Raw genomic sequence first — 24802 nt, forward strand, 5'->3', positions numbered from 1 at the left:
TGTGCTTCGACGTAGCATGGGCCCCCGGAGGCCCATCTACAGCAGCGGCGAAGTGAGCGTGTTTGTGGTGTTGGTGTGACGTCTGAGCTTGGATCTGTGACTAAAGCCGCTTACCACTGATGGATCCCCACCCGAATAACACACAGTGAGCGCCCCAGCACTTCATGACGCCCTCCGCGCGAAATCGCTAGTGGTGCTTTGTGGCAGCACATTGTGCTTTGTGGCAGCACGGGTGCGGTGCCCGAGACCGCCGGCTCACTCAGTCAGTCAGGTCAGAGGGCCCAGCCAGCCTGTGAGGGAGGGTGTAGAGGATGTAGAGTGTAGAGCGCTGTAGAGCTGTAGAGCTGTAGAGCGCTCTGGAGCGCTGTAGCGCTGTAGAGCTCTACATCCGGCGCGTGACGATGTGAGTCCGATGTAGAGCGATGTAGAGCGCGATTTTGCTGTAGAGTTTGTTGTAGAGGCTCTACAGCCAAACCGCTGGGAAGGCAGTGACTCAAAGAGGTCGAGCCGCGCTAATGGGGTGTCTCCGAGCTTACCGGAGCTCTGATGGACGGCCCTGACTATCCCTGACACACAGAGAGTCACTCTGACGGCACACAACACCCTATGACTGCGTCATGACCAGCCTGCCATGCGTCGCCGGTGCCGCATTCATCGCTGTGCTTCTTTAGCAGGCGGTGGACTGTCGGCTGCGAGGGCGGTCGCATTTGCGCGAGGCGAGGCGATCATTGTTGAGCGTTGCATGCGCCACGACTCGCGCCAGCGCGTGCGGGAGCTCCTGGCTGAGCGTTGAGTCCAGGCGAGTTGCGCTGGCCACTATCGCTACGCCGAGCCGAGCTGACGCGCCGAGGCGCCGGCCAGTCGCAGCCGTGAGGCATGCCACAGCAGCAGAGGCACCTGCCACCCATTGGGCGGGCAGACAGAAGGCCAGGGCAGCACTGGCAAGTGCAACGCGCCTCATGTCGGAGAGCGACCGTGCCTCGTTCGCCGCTTATGATGTAGAGTTTGTTGTGATCTGTGATCTGTGAGGGTTCGCCCGCAGGCGCATTTTGTATACCGAGGCGGTGCCCGGTGCCGAGCGCAGGCAGAGCCCACAGGTCGGACCTTAAGACAGCGTTGTAGATCCCTGGGCGAGGGTGGTGGAGAGGGCGGTCCGGCGGCGGACGGAGCACCCACCTCCTCCCGGCGTGCCGGGAGGCAGGATGTCATCCCCCGTGATCCAGTTTGTTGTAGAGATTTCACGTTGTAGAGCGCCTCCTACATCGCTCTACAACGCACGCGCCTCGTCACGCGGCGGATGTAGAGCTCTACAGCTCTACAGCTCTACAGCGCTCTCCAGCTCTACAGCTCTACAGCGCTCTACACTCTACATCCTCTACACCCTCCCTCAGTGGGCCCAGCCACTCGAGGGTCCTGTGTAAACGGGCATTGCCTGTGGTCTTCAGCGCACAAAGGGTGTGAATAGAGCTCACTTGATCCTTCTGAGCACGAAGACCGCTCAAAAACTCTTCTGAAGACTATAGTTTTTCCGGTGTTCATTAGCTGTGAATGTTTATGCGCCCGCCGCAGCCCGCCCTGTTCCTCCTGGCCACACGCACGCGCCAGGGCACACTAGTCGTTCGCACCGAGCAGAAAAAAATACTCCAACAGTCGCGCTCCCAATACGTGCATCACTTTTGTGACAGGTCTCAGACTTTGAGCGGCCATATCTCGGTAACTATTGATGGTCCACCGGAGAACTCATCGCCATTCGAACGGGGGCCAGACCTGTCACAAAAGTGATGCACATATTGGGAGCGCGACTGCCAAGCACACCAAGCATAAATCCTTATATACTGTGCCCTCCCTCAGCCGAAGCTGGGGCCGGTCCCGTAGCCGAGAGAGCCTGCGTCGATGAGTTCGACACGCTGGAGGCCTCTTCTCTTGATTGATGATTGATGACAGTGATAATTTCCGCTCCAGACCAGGTCGGCGGTGCGCGAGTCGAGGTGCGTGTGCTCTTGGTCGCAACGCCGTAGGCAATACGCGTTCGGCGCTCAAGATCACCGTGAAGACGCGCTCACACCGCGTTTCGCCGAATCATCAAGGTGCAACTTTGACCGGACGGCCGAACGAAGAGGGGAAGAACGAGTGCGCCGCGAACCACGCTTTGCTTGCCCCGCAAAAAATTGTCGAAGCCAGCATGAACGAGACCAGGAACGTCTCGCCGCCGAGCACCGGCCACACGAGCGTGGAGGACGAGTACCCGCCGCCGCCAACCTGCATCTCGGACAAGTCCACCTCTGGCGAGTGGGTTCCGGAGTGGGCTCCAGAGGACGCGCCATCCTCTCCGGACAAGGTCAGCAAACCCTCGCTCTACGTCCCGCCGTCCGAAAGGATATCGAGGCTGCGCACCGACCTGCATGCCGAAGAGCGCTCTGCCACGCCGGTCTGGCTCAAGTCGGCGGCAGCCATACTCGACGAGCCCAGCGACCCGCCGCTGCAGCCACAGCAAACCACCGCATCCCCCGCACAGCCTCCGCCAGCGCCCAAGGAGCCAGGAGGGTCCCAAGCCGCCCCCGCTGGAGCGTCGGCGGGGCAGAAGGCGTCTCGATTTGCCACGCCCACCTTGGCCCGCGGCGCCGTGGTCATTGCCTTGACGGCGGCCGCCGCAGCTGCTGCCGCCGGCCGGGTCCAGTGGGGGCATACAGCACCCGGCGACCCTCAACCGCCGTCGCGGGGTGCTGAGCCGCCGCCGACAAGGCCCGGCGCCAGTCAGAAGCCGGAGGGCAACGGCCGCTCACGCTACTCGCCCAGGCAGTGCAGCGAGTGGGCTGGCCGCGGCGAGTGCGAGAGGAATGCGGGCTTCATGACGACGCACTGCGCGCCTTGGTGTGCGACGGATGTCAGCCCACGGTGCGCGGGGTGGGCAAGCGCGGGAGAGTGCACCCGCAACCCTGCCTTCATGGGCACCACGTGCGCTCGCTCGTGCGCCATGCGCGCAATGTCCGAGCCCAAGCCGGCGCGCGAGGAGGACGCCCAGGCGAGACCCGGCCCAGGGAAGGGGGTTCCTCAGCCGGCGGACCCACCCGCGTCGTTGCGGCCGCTGGAGGACCGAGACGCGCGCTGCACCACCTGGGCGGCCGGCGGCGAGTGTGATCGCAACCAGGCCTACATGTCGTCACACTGCGCAAATTCGTGCGCGCAGATGCAGCAGCCGGCGCCCACAGACAGCGAGCCGCAATGCGCACGGTGGTCGTCCATGGGTGAATGCGAGCGGAACCCGAATTTTATGGCTCTGCGGTGCGCACGCGCGTGCAGTAACAGGTGAATCGGCGCCCGTCTTCGTGCAACCCAATATGTCTCCCTTCGTAGGCCCTTCCCCGCTCTCAATCTCTGAAAATCGATTCTTTTTGAGTGCATATCACGTACGCGTCTGGCAGTCCTAGAGTGCAGAGACCCAGACTGGTCTGCTGACCCGGTGGAGGTGCGTGCGTGCGTGCGTCTGCGTGCGGACGCGGCTTTACCTTTAGCTCGCTCTCACATGGTATGTACGTTGTGCGGCACCCCCGCTTCTCTCATCTTCTCTCAGAGAGCGGTGTCTCACTTGATCGTGAGAGCAGCGGTGGACAGATGTGGCGGTCGCCGCGTCTGGCGAGTCAAGCGACGGAGCCGCCGCGGGCGGCGACGCTGGCGAGCCCCATCGGGAGGATGTGCATCATCTGGGGCACGTACAGCGTGGCGCCAACGAGGGTCGACGCCCACGGCGGGACGGGAGGCGCCTTGGTGAGCAGCGCGTTGAGCACGCCAATCACGAGGAAGAGGGGCCCGTAGTACGCGAACACGAGCACCTATCGCTGCCACCGCACTCGTCGAACAGAATGGGCCGGGGCCGCGGTGCTCCGCAGGGGCGGCCGCAGCGCCTCGAGGGCGGTGAGGCTCATGAGGTCGAGCGAGAGCAGCTTGCTGCGGGTCGAGTTGATCGAGTTGCCTAAAGACGGTCGTGAGAGGGATCGGCGAAGCTTCAGCGCGAAGGCTTCGGCGCCAGTTGTTCGGCTGCCCGTCGTCTTGCCCCAGAGGAGCGCCCAGCAGAGGGAGCGCACAGAGGACGCCTTCCGGTCTCCCAGCTCCTTCGAGAGCGACTCGAAGGCGGCGCGCTCGTCCGCTCCTCGGCCCGCCTCGTGCGCAAAGGTGGTGGCGTACTTGACGGCGGGCGCCTGCGCATCAGGCTCCGCGCCCGCCATGCGAGCGAGCTGCCCGTGGAGCCCCGTGCAGTACGGGCAAGTGTTGACGGAGTTGACGGTGAGCATCACCGATTCGAGCGTGATTGGGTCCAGGCTGCGCCCCGGCCAGAGGTAGGCGGCGAGGTAGCCGGGCAGCTCGACCATGAAACGGGTGTGGTCGCGGAGGAAAGTTGCCCAGCTGGTCCAGACCTTGCCGGTTTTGGTCTCGTCAGTCGTCATTTTGTGCCTGGGGAGCTCAGGCTCAGCGTGTGAGCACTTTTGGTCGGGAACTCGCCTGTCGGCTCGCAGTCACTCTTTCTCGCCCCTCCACCAATATTGGGTAATCCCTGTGTGGTGGCGGCGTGCCGTCCTCCCATCCCTCCCTTGGGTTGTCTGTTTTCTTTCTTTCTTTCTGCGAGCAGCACTGCGCCGGCCGGCGAGCGACTCTCGACTATAGTTCGGGCTCTATTGAACGGCCTCAAGGTGCTCTCTAGAGCTCCGTGGTGCGTGTGCTCAGAACTCGCCTACTGTGTCGGCTCAATGTCACTTATTTGATGCGAATCGGCGTTGCTGTGGCTAGACCTCGTGCGGGACGTCGTGCGGCGGCTCGTTAACCTGAATGTCGCGCTCCAAGGAGGACGTTCTTCGCCTTTCACGCCCCTTTCAAACGCCTTTCTATCTATCTTTGTGAGTGCAGATTATTTTATACAAGCCCGCGATTCGGAGAGCTAGAGTCTGCGATGCGCCGCGCCCGCGCGCGTCGCCGCGTGTCTTGGGGGCTCCCCCGCCCATCTCTCTGTACCGGCCGCGTCGCCAGGCACCGCCGATGTCTCGGCAAGGCGCGGGACGAGGCTCTGCCAGAGCCCCCCCCCCCCCCCCCCCGGACGGTGCAGGTAGGCCGGCCTCCAGATCACAGCCCCTCCTCGTCGAGGGCGAGTGCCTCCGCCAACGCCTGGGCGCGCTGCGCCGCCGCCGCCTGGGCCGACTCGTCGAGGGCGCTCAGCGCATCCGCCCCGTCGTCGCCGTCCTCCACCCCGCCGTCTTCCGCCCCGTAGTCCTGGGTCTCGCCCTCCTGCACGCCTTCCCCGAGGTAGTCTTGCGTGGCGGACCTACGGAGAGGCTCCGAGCAGGTCGAGCAGAGGGCGAGAGGCGAGGCGAGTGTCGCGTGCCGGGCTCGCGCCCGTCGCGACACGCCTCGGCGCTCGAAGGGCCGCTCTGCGCCTCGCTCTGCGCCTCGCTCTGCGCCGCGTACCGCACAGTCGCCTCCTCGCCCGCCTCACCCCCCCCCGCCCGCCCCGCCGCAGGCCCCGCCGCAGGCGGCCTCGTCGCCTCCACGTCGTCGAAGTCGTCGATGCCGAGCTCCGCCGCCATCGCATCGTCGTCAAAGTCGTCCTCCGCGTCGGGAAAGTCGTCCGCGTCCGGAAACTCCTCCTCCTCCATCGCCGCTCCCCGCCCGCCGCCGCCGCAGCCCGCCGCCGCCCCGCCGCCGGCCGCGGCTCGGGCAGACTCAGCTCCGCCGCCGCCGGCTCCGCCCCGGGCAGCATCGGCGCGGCGGGCGGCGGCCCGCTCGAGCGCGGCGCGCCGGTTCGCCTCGGCGCGGGCCGCCTGCTCCCCCGTGAGCGCCGCCGCGCCGGACGGAGCCGCCGGCGGCGCCCGCAGAGCGGTTCCGTCGGCGGTGCGCCAGTCGTCGTCGTCGTCGTCGCCGCCGCCGTGCGCGACGTCGTCGTCGACGGGCAAGCCGTACTCGTCCACCCGCACCGCGCGGCCGCTCGAGTCGACCCCCTCCGCCTCCTCCTCCATCGCCAGGTCGTCGAGCGACGCCACGCCCTGCTGCACGTCGCGCAAAAACGCGAGCCGGTGCAGCACGGGCCGCTGAGACACCTTGTCGAGCTTCTCGACGAACTGGCCGAACTCGACGTCGGGCAGCAGGGCGTGCGCCCACTCGGCGTACTTTGCGAGCACCCGCCGCAGCTCCGCCGGCGCGTGCTTGGAGCCGCTCTTGACCTTGAGCGCGCTAAACTCGCGGTAGACGGCGACGATGCCTCGCCTCGGGTCGAGCAGCATCTCGGGCGTCAGCTTGGTGACCGGCTTCCGCCGCGTGCTGACCTTGCGCTTCTTCTGGGCGGGCGCGTCGGGGTCCACCGCCGCCCCATCCGCTGGCGCCGCCGCTGCAACCGCCGCGTCGTGGCACTCCACGCACGTCGTCTTGCGGCCGGGCTCGCCGCTGCGCTGGAACCAGGCGGGGGCGCCCACATCTATCGTCTTGGAGCAGCTGCGGCACTTGGCCGCGAACTTGGACGACGCGACGAGGACGCCGTCGTCGGCGGGCTTGGCGGCGTCGCCTCCGACACCACTGCGAGGCAACGAGGCAACGGGGAGGGCGGGACGCTCGGGGGGAGAGTACGTGAAGCGGGCCGCGCGTGGGCGGCATGCACCCTGGCGCTTGGTCGTTGAGGACATCGTCCCAGTTGTCCATGGCTGACGATACTCCCGCTGCACTGGTGGTGGCAACGGAACTGGTGGTGGCCGCAACGAGACGTACCGATGGCGGTTTGTCACTTCGCGCGGGGCGGTGAAAAGAATTTTTTGCGGCCATGTCTAAAACAGCCTCGATCACACCTCTTGGCGCCGAGTCTTCCTGCGGGCTGAAGGCTCACACGCGGGCCCACCACGAAAGCCACACGCACACCCACCACCACACTCTCACACACGTCAATTTAGAGTTGCCTCTGTGATGCTGATGGAGAGCAGGGGGCGCTTCGGAGGGAGAGACGAATCGCCGTACATGCAGCATGCGCGGAGGAAGGGGCGCTGTTGGGCGCTCTCCTTAAGCTCGCGGGGGGCCGCGAGCCGGCGCGCTTGCGAGAGAGGGGCGGGCACGAGACAGCAGTGCGGGCGCGGGGCCCGCCCCGCTCTGCGGCGCGGGCTCACGGATTGTGTTCCTCGTCGGCGTAGTCGGGCTTGCCGTCGCCGTCCGAGTCGCCCGCGTTGTTCTGGAAGCAGTACAGCCACCACTCCTGCAGGGAGAGGGCTCGGGTTCGGGCCAGGTTATGCTGCCGCTCCTGCGGCGACCGACGGCGGGCGGCAGTGGCAGGAGGCGGCTCGGCCTCGCGATTGCGGGCTTTGGGGCTCCGGCGTGGGGGAGGGTCGGGGCGTGCCTTGTTGATCTGGAGGAAGGTCCAGACGGGGTGCGTGAAGCTGAGCACGGGGATGGCCGGGTACGCGTACCACGGGAAGTTGCCGTGCTCGACCCAGAGGTTTGTCTGGTAGGTGGCCTCGTTCCCGCCAATCAGGACCTGGGTGGGGAGAGGGAGTGGAAGGTTGGGAGGCGCGCGCGGTCCTCGGGAGCCGCTGCGGCGACGCTCGTCGAGGAGCGGCGACCCACGGCGGCGAGGCCGACACTCTTCCCGATCACGGCGGGGAGTCACGTGGGAAGCCGGCACGTGGTGGCAAGGCTTCTGATACGCGGGTGAGCTTCACCGTCTCAGTGATCTTGCAGCCCAGTGCCGGGCAGCAGAACCCGCCGTCGGGGCACGTGACACACCCCTGCTTGCGCCACTCCTCCTCGAGAGGGCCCTTGGCGTTCTCCGCCGGGGCGAAGCCGAGGAAGCCGTCGTCGACCGTCCCTCCCTTCTCCGGTGGTGGCGTCAACATCCGAGCACGGTGCTCTGCCGCGGCCGCCTTTGCCTCGTTGACGAGCGCCGAGCCGCGGAAGCCCATTGCGGTGGTGCCGAACAGAGCGACAGCCGCTGCCGCGATAAGCGGTCGGCGCCAGGTCGCGCCGGAGGAGGTGGAGGTGGAGATCATCAAGAAGGACCTGTTTAGGCGCGTGAGAAGCCGTAACGCGGAAAAGAATTTGCGGGACAGGGGCTTGAGAGAAGATTAAATGACGTTCGCTCCGCGAGGGTGCGACTGAGCCTGCCGCGCTCGATCTGGGAGCCACTCGGCGCCAGGTCGAGCGGCGGTCGGCTCGGCCACTGCGGGTGCGACGCATGATAGAGCCTGCTGGGCGCTGCGTCATGTACTTACCGCTCCACGCCAAGGCGCGGGGCGGCGGTGCTCGCCGGCGCTCGCGGCGCTTCGGTGCTCGGGCGCGCTCGCCATTGTGGTCGTTCAGGGCGGGTCGCACAGCACACGCACACGCACACGCACACACACACACACACACACACACACACACACACACACACACACACACACACACACACATGCATGCACACACACACACACATGCATGCACAGACACACAGCCCATTCCCCTTCCCCCGCAAGACATCAAGGACGAGGACACGACACAGGACGCACCTCTAGTGAGGCCCGCATAGTAATGTGGGTGACTCCTGCCGCCGCCCCCTGCCACCCCTGTGTCAGTGTGCCTGTGGTAGTGAGAGACTGCCAGCGAGAGAAGCTGGAGGCAGGTCGCTAGACTGAGATGAGACCGCCAGTGGAGTTGGGATTCCACCGTGCACCGCGCTGCGAGCCTGTCGTGTCCCTTGTCAGGAGCAGGAGAGCCCCACCTGTGCCCCTGATCGTCCTTCCAAAATCCTGCTCGTGCAGGTGGGGACCCTGTCCTCCTCCCCCATCCCTCGTCTGGGCTTGTCTGTTTTCTTTCTTTAAGATTAAATGATCCCAAGGGCGGTCTGCAAACATGGAGCGTGCTGCGCACGCGGTCTGCTCCGGACTGGCTATCGTGGAAAAGAAAGAAAGAAAGAAACCAGACAAACCCAAACGAGGGATAGGGGAGGAGGACAGGGTCCACACCTGCACGAGCAGGATTTTGGAAGGACGATGAGGGGGACAGGTGGGCTCTCCTGCTCCTGACAAGGGACACGACAGGCTCGCAGCGCGGTGCACGGTGGAATCCCAACTCCACCGGCGGTCTCATCTCAGTCTATGCCACTGTATGGTCTAACCGCCCGCCGCGCTAACTGACTCCTCATCACCTCCCTACGAACATACATATGTAGGAAGGCGAAGAACAGTCAGGCTCGGACTGGACACCAACGCGGTATGGGTGGACGCTGGACAGATGATGACGACACGCACGAGCGACACACAGACACAAACAAGCTCACAAGACACACAGCCAGCTGGCTGCCACACACCCTTGAGTTGTCGTACACATAACTCAGGTCCACATTCTTCCTGTCGCCCCCACCAGCACTCCAAGGTGCCAAGAGAACAAACAAGGGCACAACATCACAACAGACAACAGGAAGTAACATGTGAGACTAGAGCAGGCTTGCTCCGCCTCTAGCAATCTCGCCGGCCGGCGAGGCACGGACGAGACCGTGTGTGGGGTCTAGTGAGGTGTCTATGGACGTTCTCCTCACAGGCTAGCTGCCTACTGCTAGCCCTATCTCGCACTCACGGGCAGTGACAATTCAATGGGTGAGAGTGTTTGCGAGCAGAGGCGCGTGGGCTAAATCTAGCCGCACGTCGTGGCACTATGACGAACTTAGACGTGCGGCCGCAGCGGCCGCGCCCGCCGCAGGCTCGGCGGTGCGCGCGTGTTAGCGAGAAAGTTGCGGGTAGAGCCATGCCCGACTTTTCGAAGGTGAGGCCTCTGCGACGAGTGCCAGCCGCGCTGCGGAGCCACACCCTTCGAGCCGCGTCCCGTCGGCACTGCCCCTGAGAGCTGAGTGTGTCTCGCCTTGGCGACACACACTCTATCTTGTCTTCGGCGAGGACAGTCCGGCCTACGGGAACGTGTCGCGCGCCGGCGACGGTTGCGGCGTGGTGGTTTCGAGTACGAAGCGAAGATGGCACGACCACCGCCCTGCATCGCAGACCGGGCAAGGGGGGGCCTGCTCCCGTTCCGCGAGGAACAGGAGGTCTCCCCCCCTCCCCCGGCCTGAGCAGCTACGCCTACGGGTGGAAGGCAGCCCCTTGAGTCGAGGGCGGCGCGACCATTGCTGCTCTCCAATGACCAGAGGCCCAGTAACTGCAGATGGTCGCGCCGCCCCGCTCCGCGCCGCCCGCCGCCGCGCCGCGCCGCCGCCCGATGATTATTAATTAATAATTAATTAATCAATAAGTAATTACCCCGCCCCGCCCCGCCCTGCGTCGCCCGCTCCCTTACCACACTGCACGCCTCACACGTCACACTACCACTCCACACTCACTCGCGCTAGCCCCGGGGGTGCGCGGTCGCAGGGCCATAACACGTCTCCGAGGGATAGTTCCGTGTACCGGGTTACCCCTTAACTGCAGAACGCACCCTCTTCCTCGACCGTGGGGGGGTGCGCAGTCGCAGGGCCATAGCACGGGTCTCCGAGGGTTGGTTCTGCGCTCCGGGGTTCCCCCAGCGGCGGAATTTTCCCCTCGCGCTGTGGGTCCCCCTAGCTGCGGAACGCCCCCTCTACTCGGAGCTATAATACGAGAATACTCTCCGAGGGTTGGCCCGTGTACCAGGTTTCCCCTTAACTGCAAGGATCACAGATCACGCCCCCTCTACTCGGAGCTAGGGATACGAGAATACGCACTTGCAGGCTGATTTGTTTCTTGGAGCGCGTCAGCACTCCAGTACCAGCGCCACGGGCACATCGATGCCGTCTTCCTCCACCTCCGTGGCGCCGCCTCCTCGCCGAGAGGACATCCGCAAAGAGGGGTGGGCGTGGAAGGAGTCGCTCTTCCTGCGGCAGTACCGCAAGCGCTGGCTCGTGCTCACGTGCCCGCCGCACCCTCAGCCGTCGCGGCTGCTCACATTCTCAAAAAAGCAGGACTACTCGGCGCGGCCGACAGAGGCGCGCATAGGCCGAGGGGAGGGCAGCACGCGCGCCTCTCTCCCGCGCCTCTCACGCGCCACCCGCCGCCGCGCCTCCAGGACATCGACCTGCGGCAGTGTGGCACCGTCAAGTCGGCCGACGACCTGACAAACAAGCCCTTCTCCTTCACCGTGCAGGTGGAGTTAGCCACGCCTGCCCGCGCAGAATGGCTCCGCGGCCGCAGCCGGAGCGCCTCCGCCGCGCGAGCCAAATTGCCCGCCCGCGGCGACGGCGGCGAGCGCTCCTGAGCGCTCCTCCCCTCGCCTGCTCCGCTGCCCACCTGCAGGTTCCGGACCGCAACTTTTTCCTGGCGGTGGACAATGATGCGGACCGAAATGAGTGGGTCGCCGCGATCGGCCGCGCCACCACCGAGAACCGCCGAGTGCGCAGCTACTCGGAGGAGGTCGAGTACCAGGAGCAGCAGGCGAGGGCCGCACCTCTGGACAGTCCGGACCTGATTACACAATAACATAATAATCTAGTATAATCACTCCCGACCTGCACTCGGACGACTGCGAGACGACTGCAGAGAGACCTGCGGGACACCTGCGGGATACTTGAGACACAGCAGCCAGCCACACCTCCTACACAGCGGCGAAGCGCCGCCTGTTGCACGGAACATGTCCTGGAAGCTTCCTAGAAGCGTCACGCACGCAGCTAGCCGCTCTCCCCGACCCCTGCCCCCGCTCCCCTCCCCAGGCGCGGTTAGCGGCGGCGCGGGCGGCGGGCGACTGAGCATTACCTCGGAGGCGTGCTCTGCCGCCGCCCTCTCTCTTGCTGCCGACTCTCCGTATACTCAGGGCGGCGCCTGCTCTGTCGGCGCGTGCGCTTAGCGTGGGAGGCAGGGCGGGCTTGTCGCTTGTGCCGGCGGCCTGCAACACCGCGCGCCAGCGCGTCTCTGGCGGCAGCGAGAGGCGCGCGCCCGAGAGGAGGGGCGGAGGCATGTGTGGTAGCCAGAGTTGAGTCGAGATTGCGAGTGCTGTGCGGCGGGGCGCGCGGGGTTGTCGGCTGTGGCGAGTCAGTGCCGGCTGCGCGGGGCCGGGTGGGGGGCGGGGAAGGGGGGAGCGCGGGTGTCTGTGAATTTGTGGGTCTGACGCCGTCTCGGCGTCTTGTCATCATATATGAATTATCACATCATGTGAATTAGGCCGACGTTTTTTTATCTCTGGGTCAGTGGGGGGCCGAGCCACCTCGGGGTGGCGGGCGGGCGGGCGTTTTGAAAAACAGAAAACAGAAAACAGAGGGGGGCCAGGGCCCCCACTACGATTAGACACAAGCACCCGGCACCTGGGACAAAGCGAGCAGCAGCAGCAAGCAGTTCAACGGAGAAGGGGGGGGGGAGGAGCCGTTGCGCAGCCAATGAATCGCATTTTGTAGCTTCCCGGGGTTTGCAGTGTATCCTCGCGCGTCGCCAGTACTTTTAATGTTCCAACCAAACATTCGCAGAATGCCGACTGTCGTCTCGCCCAGATCCTCGTTGTCGAGGACGGTGCCGGTGCCCGAAAACTCCGTCGTCCGAAAGCACTTGACAGTGCTGGCCGTGAGCTTGCCAGCAGCAATCTCCGGCTCGGCTCTCTCGAGTGCGTCGCTGACGACAAGGGAGAGAGCCACCTCCGCCTCGTGCATGCGGCCCGATTGGTGATGCTTCTTGCCAAGCTCGACGCGAACGACGACGGGCACCTTCGGCGCCATGCCGGAAGGGGCACGCGCCTCTGAAGGTCGAGGCGCGTGGTCAAAGCCGGCGCTGCGCGGGTGCGTGACCATCGCCGCTTTTGCTCGCCCAATTACATGTTTTTTGGATGCAGACGACCGTTTGGGGTCACTCACACCCGCACGAGGTAGGCGGCGCGCAGCGCCGCTCTCGCAGGCTGTTTTTGACTGTTTCTGCATTTTGTTTTTGTTTTCAGTCTAGGGGGCCCGACCCCCTCAGAGGCGGCGGGCGGGCGCCCACTGACCCAGAGATCAAAAACGCTCGGCCTTATGCGTGTCGTGGGCCGGTTGCGGGGCGCGCCGCGGTGTGGAGGTCTCTGGGCCGGCGCGGGGGCCCCAGAGGGTGTCCATGCGGGGGGGAGATGGGGTCCCATGGCCCGCCGAAGGCGCCGATTTTTTCGGGATTTTTTGGCGATTTTTTACTTGTTTTCATGGCACATGGGAGTTCGGCGGTCTCTTGCGGCCATGCTATCACGCCCCTCTTGCGACATCCTTTCGGCGCTGCTGACCGTGCCATGCTGCTCAACCGACCGCCTGCATAGCTCGCGCGGCCTTAGTATCAAGCATTCAGTGACGACCTGATCTACGGCCAGTAGGAAGGTGTCCTTCCAGCTGCGTGCACGCTTCTGGCGCAATGCGCGTCGCCTCGGATTGGCTGCTGGCACTCTCGAGGCTATGCCTACATAGCCTCGCGCGCATGGGCAGTCAAGAGGGACCACGCACCTTCTCAGGACAGCGCCGGTGCCTCTCTCTTGGACCGGCAAACTTGGTGGTCTAGTGTCACCAATGTGGGACCAGTGCGGCATCGCGCCATCGACAGCTCTGACCTGCGCCTCACCACTGACCGGGAAGGCCGCCAAGTGGGCCAGCACCGGTCGCACATTGTGGCAGCAGTCAGCAGTGTATGTCTGATAGCTAGAGCACCAGCGTCAGGGTCGCAGGGTCGGATCGTGTCAAGCCTCTCGCCCGGCCGGCCGCGTGCAGACGTCGGCCTGTCTGCTGTCTGGAGTGATCTGTCGGCGGTCAGTGCGACCGATCAGGTCGGAGGTTTCTGATGGTTGGAGGTTTTATCTGTATGTACTCCTCGAGATCTCTCCAAATCTTCCCTCTGATTAACCTAGCTTAATATCGGGAAGTTGGTGCTCTGAGCGACTCTGAGCGCCGGGGCCCCGTTTCCGCACTGCGGCGCGGCGCACGGTGCCTCCGGGGGCCCCCGCGCCCCCCCCAGAGGTGGAGGTCTGGGTGCGCGCGTGCGGGGTGTGTACGAGACTCGAGAGAACCAGCTGGTTCGCAGCGGCGGAACGGGTCGCGATATAATTATCCGATATTTTTGGTCGAAGCCCCACACGCCCACGGGAAAATTACTGCGTGCGGGGCGCCGCGCGTCCGCCGCGGCAGGTCACGCGTCTTAGATCTTTCCTTATCTCGTAATTACACAGGTAAGGGGAAATGCCGAATGGGGAAACCCCCCACCGCCTCACCCCATCGGCCCCCGGCCGCCTGCGCTCTCCTACCCTTCCACGGCTCCGTGCTCCGTCCCCCACGCTATGTCCTAAAGAAACTTGATCGCGTCGAGCCACCCTCCCAGGGGGTCCGAGGGCGAAGGGGGACGGGGCTGGGCGCCGGACTGTGTTTGCGGGGACCCCTCTACCTTTTCTGCGGGTGCAGCGCCTTTTGAGCCTCGACCTGCCGCATGCGCATGATCTTCTTACGGTCTGCGGACCGCTCCTGCGGCGGAGGAGAGAGCGGTGTGTGCGGGTGCGGGCGCGGCGAGGGCGGCGAGGGCGGCGGCTGTGCACAGCCGGTGCCGGTGGGGAGGGGGAGGGGGTGGGGCGAGCGGTAGTGGAAGTGTGTCCTCGGGGGTGGGCCGTGGCCAGGGCCGTGAGGGGCGAGTGGGGACGGGGCGCGGGGGAGCGGCGCGAGCGCACCCGCCCCGCACTCTTCTCCTCGCTCTTCTTGTCGTCGTCCGCGTAAAAGGTCCGGTTGACGCGCACACTCGCTGCGTCGTGCGCCTCGCGCGCGAGCACTCGCTCCTACTCATCGCGACTGGTCCGCTGAGTCCGGTGCGGGGTGGCGGGCCGCGCGAGGCTTGCCCCTTCCGCGGCATCGCTCGCGCCTCGAGCGTCATGTGCCTCTGCGGCACAGCCTCACTAGGAGCAATCTCCTCCTCCTCCTCCTCCTCGTCACCAAACGCATACGCGGAGAGGTCCTTGTCGTCGTCGTCGTCGTCGTCGTCGTCGTCGTCGTCATCATCATCCTCGCGTGGCCGCTTCCGATCCTCCTCCTCCGCCCCCGCCCCCGCCCCCGCCCCCGGCGCCGCGCTGCTGCCGCCAGCGCTGCTGCTGGCGCCGTCGCTCGACGCGGCAACTGGCGCAGGAGCAGGAGCGGCGGGAGCCTCGTCGTCCGAGGCACCCTCGGCCGCCATGAGGGCAAGCTTCCAGGCTGGAACCTCCTTCTGCTCCTTCTTTTTCCTCATCATTGTGGATAGCCTGCTAGGCCCTGCGCCGTGTAGCTACAGTGGAGCGAGGCGGATTTTTCTTTTTTCCCGACAAGACACGCCGATAACAAAGAATTCGCTAGGGCGGCCGGCGTTGGTCGGCGGCCAGTTTTGCCGCCTTGCCCCCGCGTCGAATCCGCGTCATGGCGGCGTCCCGCGTGCCTCTGCTGGCGGCCCTCGCTGCCGCCCTGAGCTGCCTCCTCCTACTCCCATCTCATCAGCGCACGGCCATCCTTGACTCGTGCACGGCATGGCAGTCGATCGGGTGTCTCTCCGTGCTTGAACCGGCGCGTGAGAATGTAAAGGGTGGTGGTCACAGACCTAAGAGCTTCGACGACCCGCTGTGTCTCAACGCGTCGGAGGGGGTGGGTGGGGCGGAAGGTGCTGGGGCGGAGGGCGCGGCGGACGGCGGCGAGGTCGACGAGGGTGGCATCGAGGACGACGAGGACGACACTCAGGAGCACGAGGAGCCTGTACAGGGCGGGCGAACGCCGGGCGCCTGGGATTGGTGCGTGTCCGGCCTTCCTCAGGACGAGAGGGTGATTATCATCCCCGCCTGGCGGGGGAAACCCGTGGACGGCGTCTCGGGCAAGCCGGAGGGCTTGGAGGCGCACGACCCACGCAGGAGGGCACGGCTCGCCTCGGTCCGCCACCCCCGCCGCTGCCTATCCTATGCACCCTCACACTCGCAGCAAGAACATCTCGGCGAGGGCCGCGCGGTGCAGCCGTAGTGAGCGTGATTTGTGGCCACAGGTCCTCGGCCGGCGGCATGAAGGCGGCTTCGGCAACGACCTGCTCCAGGTGGGCCAGGCGCTCCTCCAGGGCGTGCGCGAGGGTGCCGATCGGGTGTGGCTCGCCGATGCCGAGGAGGCGCGCGACGCCGACGGCTACTTCGGACTCCTCTCCTTCCTGCCCACCCTCGCCTGCGGGCTCCGCGTCCCGCCTCCCTCGGTCCTCGGCGCGTGGCCGTGGACCAGGCGAGCTGAGCTCGTCCCCTGGTTCCCTTCTACGTGCACGCCGCCCGACGCTCTGTCCGCCCTCGACCGGACGCTCCTCACCCGCGCGCGCCACGGATCGGTGGTGAGGAGCGCGGAACGGCGGGCGGGCGGCAAGGGTCTGGGCTGGCCGCGCTTCGCCAAGCGGGCGCGCTTCGACCAACAGGAGGCGGGAGCGCTGCGGATGGTGATGCGCGCTACTGTTACGCCCCTCCTCGAGGGGTACCGCTCCCGCAGCCCCGGCGCACTGCTGTACGATGTCGGCTCGCCCGGTGTCTACACCTTGCATTTGCGCGGTGGCGACGCGTTGCACAAGGGGCAGCAGTCGTGGCGCGTGTCGCCGCTCCCGCTCGGCGTGTACGCACGCCTCTTCCGCACTCTGCCCCGCGGCGCACGGGTGGTGCTCGTCACGACCCCGCCACATATGCCTCCCCACCCCGCGCTAAAGGGGGTGCGGCGGCTGCTCGGTGCGCAGCGTGCGTGGTCTGGTCTGCGTGTCACTCTGTTGCCAAACACGCGACGAGGTGATGTAATAGGCCCGCGGCTAGTCCACGAGGAGCGGCGCGATGGCTTCTGCGCCTTGCTGACCCTGTTCGCAGCGCGTAACCTGATCCTCGACTTTTCGACGCTCGGATGGGCGGCGGCGCTCTCGAGCCGCGCGCTTCGAGCCATCCACATCCCCCTCTTCACTGACAACCGCGGTTACGCGTGGACTCGGCGCGGCGCGAGCCGCGGGATGACCTTCCCTCGCGGCAAGGGGGTCGCGGTGCAGACTTGCGGCACGTGACCAAAGCGATCGTGGCAGCGGCTTTGGATCCCACTGGCCCTCTGTGTGCATAGGTGCACCTACACGAGATTGCCGAGTGGAGGGGGCTGGCGGCGTCGCCGCGCTGCCCGCCAGGGGCGGAGCCCGAGCAATGTGAGGCGGCACGATATGCTGCCACGGGCAGAGGCTCGATATGCGACAGTTTTGGTGGGAGGGCGTGCTTTGGGACGAGGCGAGGGCTCTGCGTTGCCGCAGTGGTGGGACGTCGTCATGTCGGTGGCGGAGGCCACGACGCGGGGACGGGACGGCGTGAGAGGCCGCCCCTCGCGAGCTGCGACGACTTCTGCGTCTCTGGAGGCGGCAGCTGCCTCAGCGCCCACGCGTCCAAGGCGCAGCGCGGGCGGGGGATCGGCGAGGAGCCCCTGGATCAGTGCCAACACGATGAGCATTCCACGATTGGCTGCGGCGAGAGGGCGCCCCTCCTCGTGTGCAAGTGCTCGCTCGGTGGTGGGGAGGGCACTAGCGCCGCGGTGGCAGCAGCGACGGAGCACCCCGAGGCGGAGCCTGCCGAGCGACGGCGGGGCTGGGTGGGGACTCGCTCCCTCTTTGGCCTCCGCGCGCCGCCGGCGCCGCCAAGGTGGCGATCTGCCGCGGAGCTGGTGCCCGAGGACCGCACCCTCGCGCGGTTGCTTCCCCTCCCGGCCGACGAGTTTTTCCGCACCTACTATGGGCAGAGGGTACTCCTACCCCGTCGGGGGCGGCGCGTCGACCCTTCCTCCGTCTGGAGCCCCGAGGACCTGCCCGCCGCCCTCGGCGCCATGTTGGAGGAGGGGCTGCTCGACAAAATCAAGCCGCACGAGGGTCACGCCCCGGGTGGCACGCCAGCGCCACACTATGACCTCGGCGCTACGAGCGGCGCCTCGCTTCTAGGCGGACGCCTCGAGCTACGTGCCAACGTGTCGGTCGGCGAGGCGGCGGACGAGTTCGAACGGCGGCTGCGCGGCGGCGATCCCGCTGCCCCTGAGCCGGCGGGGCGGGCCCCCTGCAGAGGCCGGCCCACTCTTGGCGCACCTCTCCATAGGCACCTCCTTCACCATCGCGCTCGAGCATGCGTCGGAGAGGCGCCGGCCGCTCAAGTGGCTCGCCAACGCCTTTTTCAACGTGAGAGCCCCTCCTGACCCGCTTCTGGACGCACACGCGCCGCTGTCTGCCCGAGGAGAGTGAACTGTGCGTAGGCGACCGGCCTACCCTCGACAATCCACATCTACGCGTCGGCGCCGGGCGCGCGGGTGCTGCGGCCGCACACAGACACGACCGATATCATCGTCTGGCAGCTCGCCGGGCACAAGGAGTGGCGTGTGTGCATCCCGGGCTCGGAGCGGCGAGGTGTGCGCGCGCGGCTGGCCAGCGGGCTCCGTCAGCTCAGGGGCGGGCGGCGAGCAGCGGCGGGGCGTGCGGGTCTCGCCGGAGGCGGCGCGCCGGAGGCTGCGGCTCTCGACGACGCGCAACTGTCGGAGCTGCAAGAGCTAACAAAGCTAAACATTCAGGGGTGCACAATTTATGCAGAGGCGGGGGCAGAGGGGCTTTGGCTGCGTCCCCAGCCACATTGTGGCCACCTCGGCCGCTTCACTCTAGGCGGAGGCGGCCGGGCTCGGCTGCACAAGCTTCCACATGTCGCCCGGGGACGTGCTGTACATGCCAAAGGGCGCCATCCACTACGCGCTCACCGACGCGTCGGCGGTGTCGTACCACCTCACCCTCGGGCTGGACCGCCGGGGCCAGCAGTGGCTCGACATCATAAGCTTTCTGCTGCTCGAGCAGGGCGCGGGGGGGGCGGCGCCAGACCAGTGCCCGCAGGCCAAGGCGCAACCCCGCGCGTCCTCCTCGCAGCCTCTCTCGCAACCCTCTTCGCCGCAAAGCTCGCCGCTCTCCGCGCCCTCCTCGCCCTCGCACTCGCCGCGTGTCCACGGGCGGCTCCCCAGCGAATTGGCCTCGGCGAGGCTCGTGCTGGCGTTGATGCGCATCTACTCAGAGACTCGGGCTGGCGTCCACTTGCGCGAGGCTGTCCCCGCCTGGCTCCTCGTTTGCTGGCGGCCGTGGAATCGCGGGGCGACCGCCCAGCCGGGAGGCGGCGCGAGCTGCGCTGAGCTGCATGCCGCGCTGCTCGAGGCGTACGAGCGGCACGTCGCCCGCTTCGAGGCTTGGATGGGGCGGATGGCCGGCGCGGGTGCGGCCGAAGTCGCCCTAGAGCGGGCCGAGAGGGAGCGCTCCGAGGCGCAGCGCCCGGCAGAGGCGGCGCGGCGGCGGCGCGACGGTGGCGGCGCGCGCCCGCGGCCCCGTGCGCGGCAGGAGCCGCGGCCCGCTCAGCAGTCGGAATACTGGTGGGGTGGGGACCTCCGAGCCGTCGAGCGCTTGCGCGACGCGGAGCCGCTAGCCCGCGCCTTTCAATGGATGGGCAGCGAGAGAGGCGTTGCGGGGGGCGGTGAAGACGCAACGCGCCGCGACGGGCCGCCTCTTCCCTCCCCCCCTCCGCTTCCAGCGATGCCCTCGATTGGGCGCGGCCGCTGCGCCGCGCTGCTCCGTGGCTTTGCGACCGCGCTCGAGGCCGAGTATGTGGAGCGCAAGGGCGCGGCGGTGGGCGTCTTTCTGGAGCGCGAAGACGACGGCCGTGAGTGCGCCGGCTTCCTCCGCTGGGCAGAGGCCGTAGAGGAGCGCGTGCGGCGGACTCGCTGGCCTGGGGGGCTCATCCGCGAGCTGGTGCGGAAGCCGGCGGGGCTGCCTTCCGCACCAGCTAGAGGGAGCATACCAGGAAACGCTTTGGCGTCCACGGAGCGGTGAACTATGAATCTATGTCTCTTCAAGACACAACAGAGAGAGAGAGTGTGTTGTCATTCAGAAAGATTTTTTTACAAAAGAGAATCAAAACGGGATCAAGCTCTCTCTCACAACACTCTAGCGACCAGGCACGGGACTGGCATGAACACAGAAATAAAGAAACACGCGAAGCGTGGCGATCAACCCATATGCGGATTTTGACCGCGCAAGACATAAGGGTGGCTCAGGGCTCTGCCCGCAAGGCGCCCGCGTCGCCGACCGGACGCCGGGGACGCGGTACCATTGACTAATCCCGGAATCACACCCACACGACCAAATAGCGAAAATCCGAATACCGTGCAAAAACCACGGAAGACGAAGAACGGTAACAAGTTTGGCTAACACCTAACTCCATAACATGGGGATCCGGCGCTTCCTTCGATTGGACGGACGAAATGATCGCGGAAAGCGGGACCGCATCGCGACATCGGGGGTTCACCATATGCCGAGCCTGCTCGGCCTGCCATGCGCGCGCGCCTCGCCCGAGCGCAGTCACCTGCGGACCTGACCAGCCTGTTCCTGGCTCGTGCCCAGCCTCTCCTTCCGCTGCCGCCAGCCTCGCAGTCCCGCCAGCCATCACGCTGCAGAGCCTGCGTAGACGCCACAGACACCAATTCTGCAGCCCACAGCCCTCTGGCAACTGAGGGCGAGGGCCAGCAGTATACGACGACGACGGCATCTCACATCCCGCGCTGGCCAGCGCCATCAGCCCCTCACGGCCCGGCCCAACCTTCCCTTCCCCACCCTCGCCTCCAGCAGTGCCTCCAATCAAGTCGCACCTCTCTTCTTCAGCGAATGCAGCGGCAGCACCACGTCAGAGGCCGGGCTGACTGGCAGACCTGCATGCCCAGCCATGCCCCCCACTCCCCACCCGCTTGGATCGATCAGCTGACAGCTCCACCAGCTCCCACCACCGCGTGTCGTGTTCATGAAGCACGAATAGATAGACATAGAAAGCATGAACCATCGAAAGGTCTGATCTCCAAAAAGACCTGCCGCGCGCGCCCGCGCCCCGCCCCTTTTGCGCAGCAACACCTTAAACTTCATGGCCCTCCAAATTCGGGTCGGAGCGTAGCGGGCGGAGTGGGCCCCGAGTTCGATTGAAAAAGGCGACGGACGCTTGCGTCCTAGCCTCCAACAACGCCTCCCCGGCGCAGAGGGGCCCCCGGAGGAATGCTCAACCGCCCCACGCCACGCCGCTTGCGGCAGTCCTATCAAGTACGTACTTCTTATCTTGTTATCTCGCGTGAATCGTGTGCGACGCCGTTCTTTCCAATTCTGACCGCGCAAGATAAAAGGGTGTCCTAAGGGCTCTGCCCGCAAGGCGCCCGCGTCGCAGACGCGGTACCATTGACAAATCTGCAATATACCCCCACACGAGCAAATAGCCGAAATCCGAATACCGTGCACGAACTGGGCGATCTGGGCCGGGCAAGCCTTCAGCTGGTGCCAATTTGTGTTGACATTCGTAAAATTGAAGCCAAGATCCGCCAAATCCGTGCTTTCGCGCTACCTGAGGGGAAAGCCGCTGATCGAGCCCAGCGTGCCCGCGGCCGCCTCCCGCGCAGCACCGCCGCTGCGGAATCGGATCGATCCCATGGAGGAGGAGGGCGCAGTCGGCCAGCGCAGCAGGCGGAGTCCCTCCCCGCGCCGGAGCCCCCCTGCAGTCGAGGGAGTCCTCGTTGGCGATGAAGGTGGCGACATCGAATCGCGGCCGACACACGTCACGTGGGAGGAATGGGCGATGAGCGGGAACGATGCGCGCTACGACGCCGACTCCGCCGTGCTCGTGGCCGCAGAAAGCCGCGCTCCAGGAGCACGCCAAGATGCAATGGCTCGCTTGCTTCGATTCAGCTCTCTCGGCAGCAGAAGTGGGGCTGGAGCGGGTGGGGGTGGATGCCGATTGAGGGGGAGCGTCTCCAGCTGCGCCCTGTGGCAGCTGCGCCCTGTGGCAGCTAGTCGAGGGACTTGGTAGTTGTGACCCCCCTGAGTGAGGACAGGAGAGAGAGAGCGTTTTGTGGTGTTTGTTGGTGTACGCAATAACGGGACAGGGTGGTTGTTCTCTCTATCTCCTCTTCTAGCTCTTAGCATGAGCTGCGCCCGGTGTCCGACCCCTTTTGCGCAGCAACACCTTAAATTTTTAGGCCCTCCAAATTCGGGTCGGAGCGTAGCGGAGTGGGCCCCGAGTTTGAAAAGGGCGACGGACGCTTGCGTCCTAGCCTCCAACAACGCCTCCCCGGCGCAGAGGGGCCCCCGGAGGGATGCACAACCGCTCCACGCCACGCCGCTTGCGGCGGTCCTCTTCCCAGCTCCGCTGAGGGCCCGCGCGTTATTCTGTTGTTCCATGTGTTTATCACAGTAGCCCCGGGACGGGGGGGGGTCGGGCCTCACCCGGGGCTCACCGGGGCCCGGCCGTCCCCGCCCCCTCCCTCACCTGCCCCACCCCGGGGCCTCACTCGCGATGCGCCGTCCCGGGGGGGTAGCTCGCTGCCCGACCCAGCCAGGGGCACCACCGGGCGGGCCACGCGCACGCGGCCCCGTACGCCTACCGCGCGCCCCCGGCCCGCGCCACGCCGCGGCACCACCCGCACACCGCCGAGGCGAGGGAGAGCGGCCTGTGCGGCACCACCGCTCACACAGAACAATACTACAAATCAACTAAACGGGTGAGACCCCACTCTACTCTGCACAGACAGTCCGCACTGCTCCAAACGCACAAAGTCTCTAACTACTAACATCTACCGAGGCGGACGCAAAAAAGCGCGCCTCGGCGAGACGGATCGCATCACTTTGCCTGGGCCTGGAATCGCCGCACGCCAGCCTGGACAGAGGCTCGCGAGAGGCCCTCCTTGTCGCCGTCCTCATAGGTGACCTGCTGGTAACATCCCGTCTCCGGGTCGTAAGAGACGATATCTCCGACGAAGGTGCCATGGCCGCCAAAGGTCTTCATCATCCGCTTGCCCACCAGGTCGGTCCGCTGCACCTTGCGTGGTGGGGAGCTGAGAGCTGAGGGCGGGTCGGGTGCCCGGGGGGCGGGGTGGGGGGGGTGGGGGGGCACCCGGGGGCGCCTCACTCTGAGGAGCTCCGCCCCGCCCCTGACCCCTCACTGCCCCGGGGGTGGGGCCTCAGCCGCAGCCGGCTTGTCCCGGGGTGGGGTCTCGGGGTGAGGCCCGGGTGAGTGCCGCCCCCGCGCCCCCCCGTCCCGGGGCTACTGTGATAAACACACCACGCACGGAGGGATGGAGTCACCTGCGGTCCCCCGTTATGCGCCCCCGCCGGGCTTTGTGCGTAAGACCAAAGCGGAGAAACGCGAGCTCAAGGCGGCAAAGATGCGAGAGCTGCGCGGCGAGTGGCGGAGGAGGGAGCGGGAGGGTCGGCGGAAGCAGGTGGCGCAGCGGGCCGCCGAACGCGGCGCCATGCTCGAGCGCATGTCCGAGGAGGAGCGCGCCGACTTTTGGCGCGCCGAGAGGGCGGAGAAGGAGCGGCTTGAGCAGGAGAAGAGGGAGCAGAACGAGCGGCTCGATGCGGCGCTGAGCGACGGCGTTCGGGTGGTGGTCGACCTCTCGTATGGCGCGACGATGAACCTCAAGGAGCAGCGCTCGCTCGCCCGGCAGCTCGGCCGCTGCTGGGGCGCCAACCGGCGTGCGCCAGCGCCGGTCGCTCTGCACCTCGCGTCGATGCAGCGCTGCCCGGCGCCCTGCCTGCCGCAAGACGGCGACCACAAGCGGTGGAAGGTGCGGCTGCTCGACGAGGACCTCGAGCACCACTTCTCTCCCTCCGACCTCGTCTTCCTCTCCCCGGATGCGGACGAGGCCCTCACGTGCGTCGACAAATCAAAGGTGCTTGCACCGCCGCCACAGCCGCCACCGACAGCCGCCACCACCGCCGCCGCACGCAACAAGAGGCGCACCGTCACCGCCTCGCTGCCGCCTCCACCTCCCTCCCTACCCACCTCACCCGCGCCGCACCTCCGCCGCACCTCACCCTCGCTGCAGGTCTACGTCATCGGCGGCCTCGTCGACGTCTCTGTGCAAAAGCGCTCCTCGCTGACGAGGGCGAGAGAGCTCGGCGCGACGGCGGTGCGGCTGCCGCTGCGGGAGCACGTCGCAGACGTCGCCAACCGGCGGCAGCCCCTCACGCTTCCTGCGGTGCGCTCTCGCTGCACCCCCCTTGCGCTCTCTCCTCCCCGATTCGGCCGCCATTCTCTCCTCCCTCGCTTGGCCCTCGCCCCTCCGCCCTCTGCACCCAGAGACCCTTGCTCGCACAGACTTGCTCGCACAGAGAGCCCCTTTCAGAGACCCGCTCGCGCACACACCTCCGCCGGCCCGACCCCCCCCCCTTCCCCACCCTCCCCCTTCCCCACCCCGCCAGGTGCTCGAGATGCTTCTCCACGTCAACGCGACCGGCGACTGGCTCGCCGCCATCGAGGCGGCGCTGCCGGCCCGCAACCACACGCGCCCCCCAGAGCTCTCCCGCTCCGGGCGGCGCAAGGGCAAGCGGGCGCGCCTCGAGGCGCAGGCGAGCGGAGCCGAGGCCAGCGGCCCCTCCTCCTCCGGCCCCTCCTCCTCCGGCCCCTCCTCCTCCGGCCCCTCCTCCTCCGGCGCCGCCGAGGGAGCTGCCGCCGAAGGAGCTGCCGCCGAGGGCCTCTCTGGGGCCGCTCGAGAGGGCGGCAGCAGGGAGGGCGACAGCGGGGAGGGCGACAGCGGGGAGGGCGGCGACAGCTCCAGCGACGATAGCTCTGGCGAGGACGGCGGCGCCGAGGGTGCAAGTGAGGGCGCTGGCGAAGGCAGAGCTTGCCAAGCATAGGTAGGAGTCTTTCGCAGTGCGCGACGGTCTGAGACACTCGGTGAAGACGCTCTGCGCTGCCCTCTCACCTTAGAACAACTGGTTGCTGGCTCTCTCCTGAGCCCGGCTCATCTAGTTCGTAGTTGCAGGCCTCTGATTCAAGTACAATTGAATCCGAGGCTAGTCATTGCAACTCGTATATACGA

The 24802-nt window shown here is 66.4% G+C and overlaps 7 protein-coding genes across 7 annotated transcripts; 3 read left to right on the forward strand and 4 right to left on the reverse strand.

Annotated features, from left to right (window-relative positions):
• Positions 1 to 2182: 2182 nt before the first annotated feature.
• Positions 2183 to 3379, forward strand: EMIHUDRAFT_229018 (hypothetical protein; the record flags this gene model as incomplete). Its single annotated transcript, XM_005786303.1, has 2 exons — positions 2183 to 3282; positions 3355 to 3379. The coding sequence occupies 2 exons, from the start codon at positions 2183 to 2185 to the stop codon at positions 3377 to 3379; spliced, it is 1125 nt and encodes a 374-aa protein (XP_005786360.1).
• An 11-nt stretch (positions 3380 to 3390) lies between these two features.
• Positions 3391 to 4497, reverse strand: EMIHUDRAFT_441394 (hypothetical protein). The gene is made up of 3 exons (XM_005786304.1): positions 4040 to 4497; positions 3903 to 3970; positions 3391 to 3830 (listed from the first exon to the last, which is right to left on the reverse strand). Exons 1-3 carry the CDS (start codon positions 4440 to 4442, stop codon positions 3639 to 3641), a joined length of 663 nt encoding a protein of 220 aa, XP_005786361.1. The 5' UTR covers positions 4443 to 4497; the 3' UTR covers positions 3391 to 3638.
• A 615-nt stretch (positions 4498 to 5112) lies between these two features.
• EMIHUDRAFT_229020 (hypothetical protein) lies at positions 5113 to 6678 on the reverse strand (the record flags this gene model as incomplete). The annotated part of the gene is made up of 5 exons (XM_005786305.1): positions 5113 to 5274; positions 5538 to 5636; positions 5955 to 6320; positions 6399 to 6555; positions 6638 to 6678. 5 exons carry the CDS (start codon positions 6676 to 6678, stop codon positions 5113 to 5115), a joined length of 825 nt encoding a protein of 274 aa, XP_005786362.1.
• A 117-nt stretch (positions 6679 to 6795) lies between these two features.
• Positions 6796 to 8025, reverse strand: EMIHUDRAFT_441396 (hypothetical protein). The gene is made up of 3 exons (XM_005786306.1): positions 7683 to 8025; positions 7361 to 7498; positions 6796 to 7219 (listed from the first exon to the last, which is right to left on the reverse strand). Exons 1-3 carry the CDS (start codon positions 8007 to 8009, stop codon positions 7130 to 7132), a joined length of 555 nt encoding a protein of 184 aa, XP_005786363.1. The 5' UTR covers positions 8010 to 8025; the 3' UTR covers positions 6796 to 7129.
• Positions 8026 to 10786: 2761 nt separating this feature from the next.
• EMIHUDRAFT_48524 (Hypothetical protein) lies at positions 10787 to 11330 on the forward strand (the record flags this gene model as incomplete). The annotated part of the gene is made up of 3 exons (XM_005786307.1): positions 10787 to 10872; positions 10965 to 11106; positions 11256 to 11330. Coding segments are annotated over 3 exons (303 nt in total), but the record flags the coding sequence as incomplete, so codon positions are not given.
• Positions 11331 to 14083: 2753 nt separating this feature from the next.
• Positions 14084 to 15170, reverse strand: EMIHUDRAFT_441398 (hypothetical protein). Its single transcript, XM_005786308.1, has 3 exons — positions 14796 to 15170; positions 14608 to 14712; positions 14084 to 14407 (listed from the first exon to the last, which is right to left on the reverse strand). The coding sequence occupies exons 1-3, from the start codon at positions 15156 to 15158 to the stop codon at positions 14327 to 14329; spliced, it is 549 nt and encodes a 182-aa protein (XP_005786365.1). The 5' UTR covers positions 15159 to 15170; the 3' UTR covers positions 14084 to 14326.
• A 7880-nt stretch (positions 15171 to 23050) lies between these two features.
• EMIHUDRAFT_111477 (hypothetical protein) lies at positions 23051 to 24617 on the forward strand (the record flags this gene model as incomplete). Its single annotated transcript, XM_005786309.1, has 3 exons — positions 23051 to 23650; positions 23807 to 23959; positions 24183 to 24617. 3 exons carry the CDS (start codon positions 23051 to 23053, stop codon positions 24615 to 24617), a joined length of 1188 nt encoding a protein of 395 aa, XP_005786366.1.
• Between the last annotated feature and the right edge of the window lie 185 nt (positions 24618 to 24802).

The sequence above is a fragment of the Emiliania huxleyi genome (genome assembly GCF_000372725.1).
Source record: "Emiliania huxleyi CCMP1516 chromosome Unknown EMIHUscaffold_152, whole genome shotgun sequence".
Taxonomy (NCBI): domain Eukaryota; phylum Haptophyta; order Isochrysidales; family Noelaerhabdaceae; genus Emiliania; species Emiliania huxleyi.

Coding starts and splice junctions, on each gene's coding strand:
- EMIHUDRAFT_441394 (XM_005786304.1), bottom strand. CDS start 4,442: ATGACGACTGACGAGACCAAAACCGGCAAGGTCTGGACCAGCTGGGCA. Junction 3,971..4,039: donor CCTCTGGGGCAAGACGACGG/GCAGCCGAACAA, acceptor GACCGTCTTTAG/GCAACTCGATCAACTCGACC. Junction 3,831..3,902: donor TGAGCCTCACCGCCCTCGAG/GCGCTGCGGCCG, acceptor TGGCAGCGATAG/GTGCTCGTGTTCGCGTACTA.
- EMIHUDRAFT_441396 (XM_005786306.1), bottom strand. CDS start 8,009: ATGATCTCCACCTCCACCTCCTCCGGCGCGACCTGGCGCCGACCGCTT. Junction 7,499..7,682: donor GCTGCAAGATCACTGAGACG/GTGAAGCTCACC, acceptor CTCCCCACCCAG/GTCCTGATTGGCGGGAACGA. Junction 7,220..7,360: donor CCTTCCTCCAGATCAACAAG/GCACGCCCCGAC, acceptor CTCTCCCTGCAG/GAGTGGTGGCTGTACTGCTT.
- EMIHUDRAFT_441398 (XM_005786308.1), bottom strand. CDS start 15,158: ATGATGAGGAAAAAGAAGGAGCAGAAGGAGGTTCCAGCCTGGAAGCTT. Junction 14,713..14,795: donor AGAGGCACATGACGCTCGAG/GCGCGAGCGATG, acceptor CGCGATGAGTAG/GAGCGAGTGCTCGCGCGCGA. Junction 14,408..14,607: donor AGGAGAAGAGTGCGGGGCGG/GTGCGCTCGCGC, acceptor CCTCCGCCGCAG/GAGCGGTCCGCAGACCGTAA.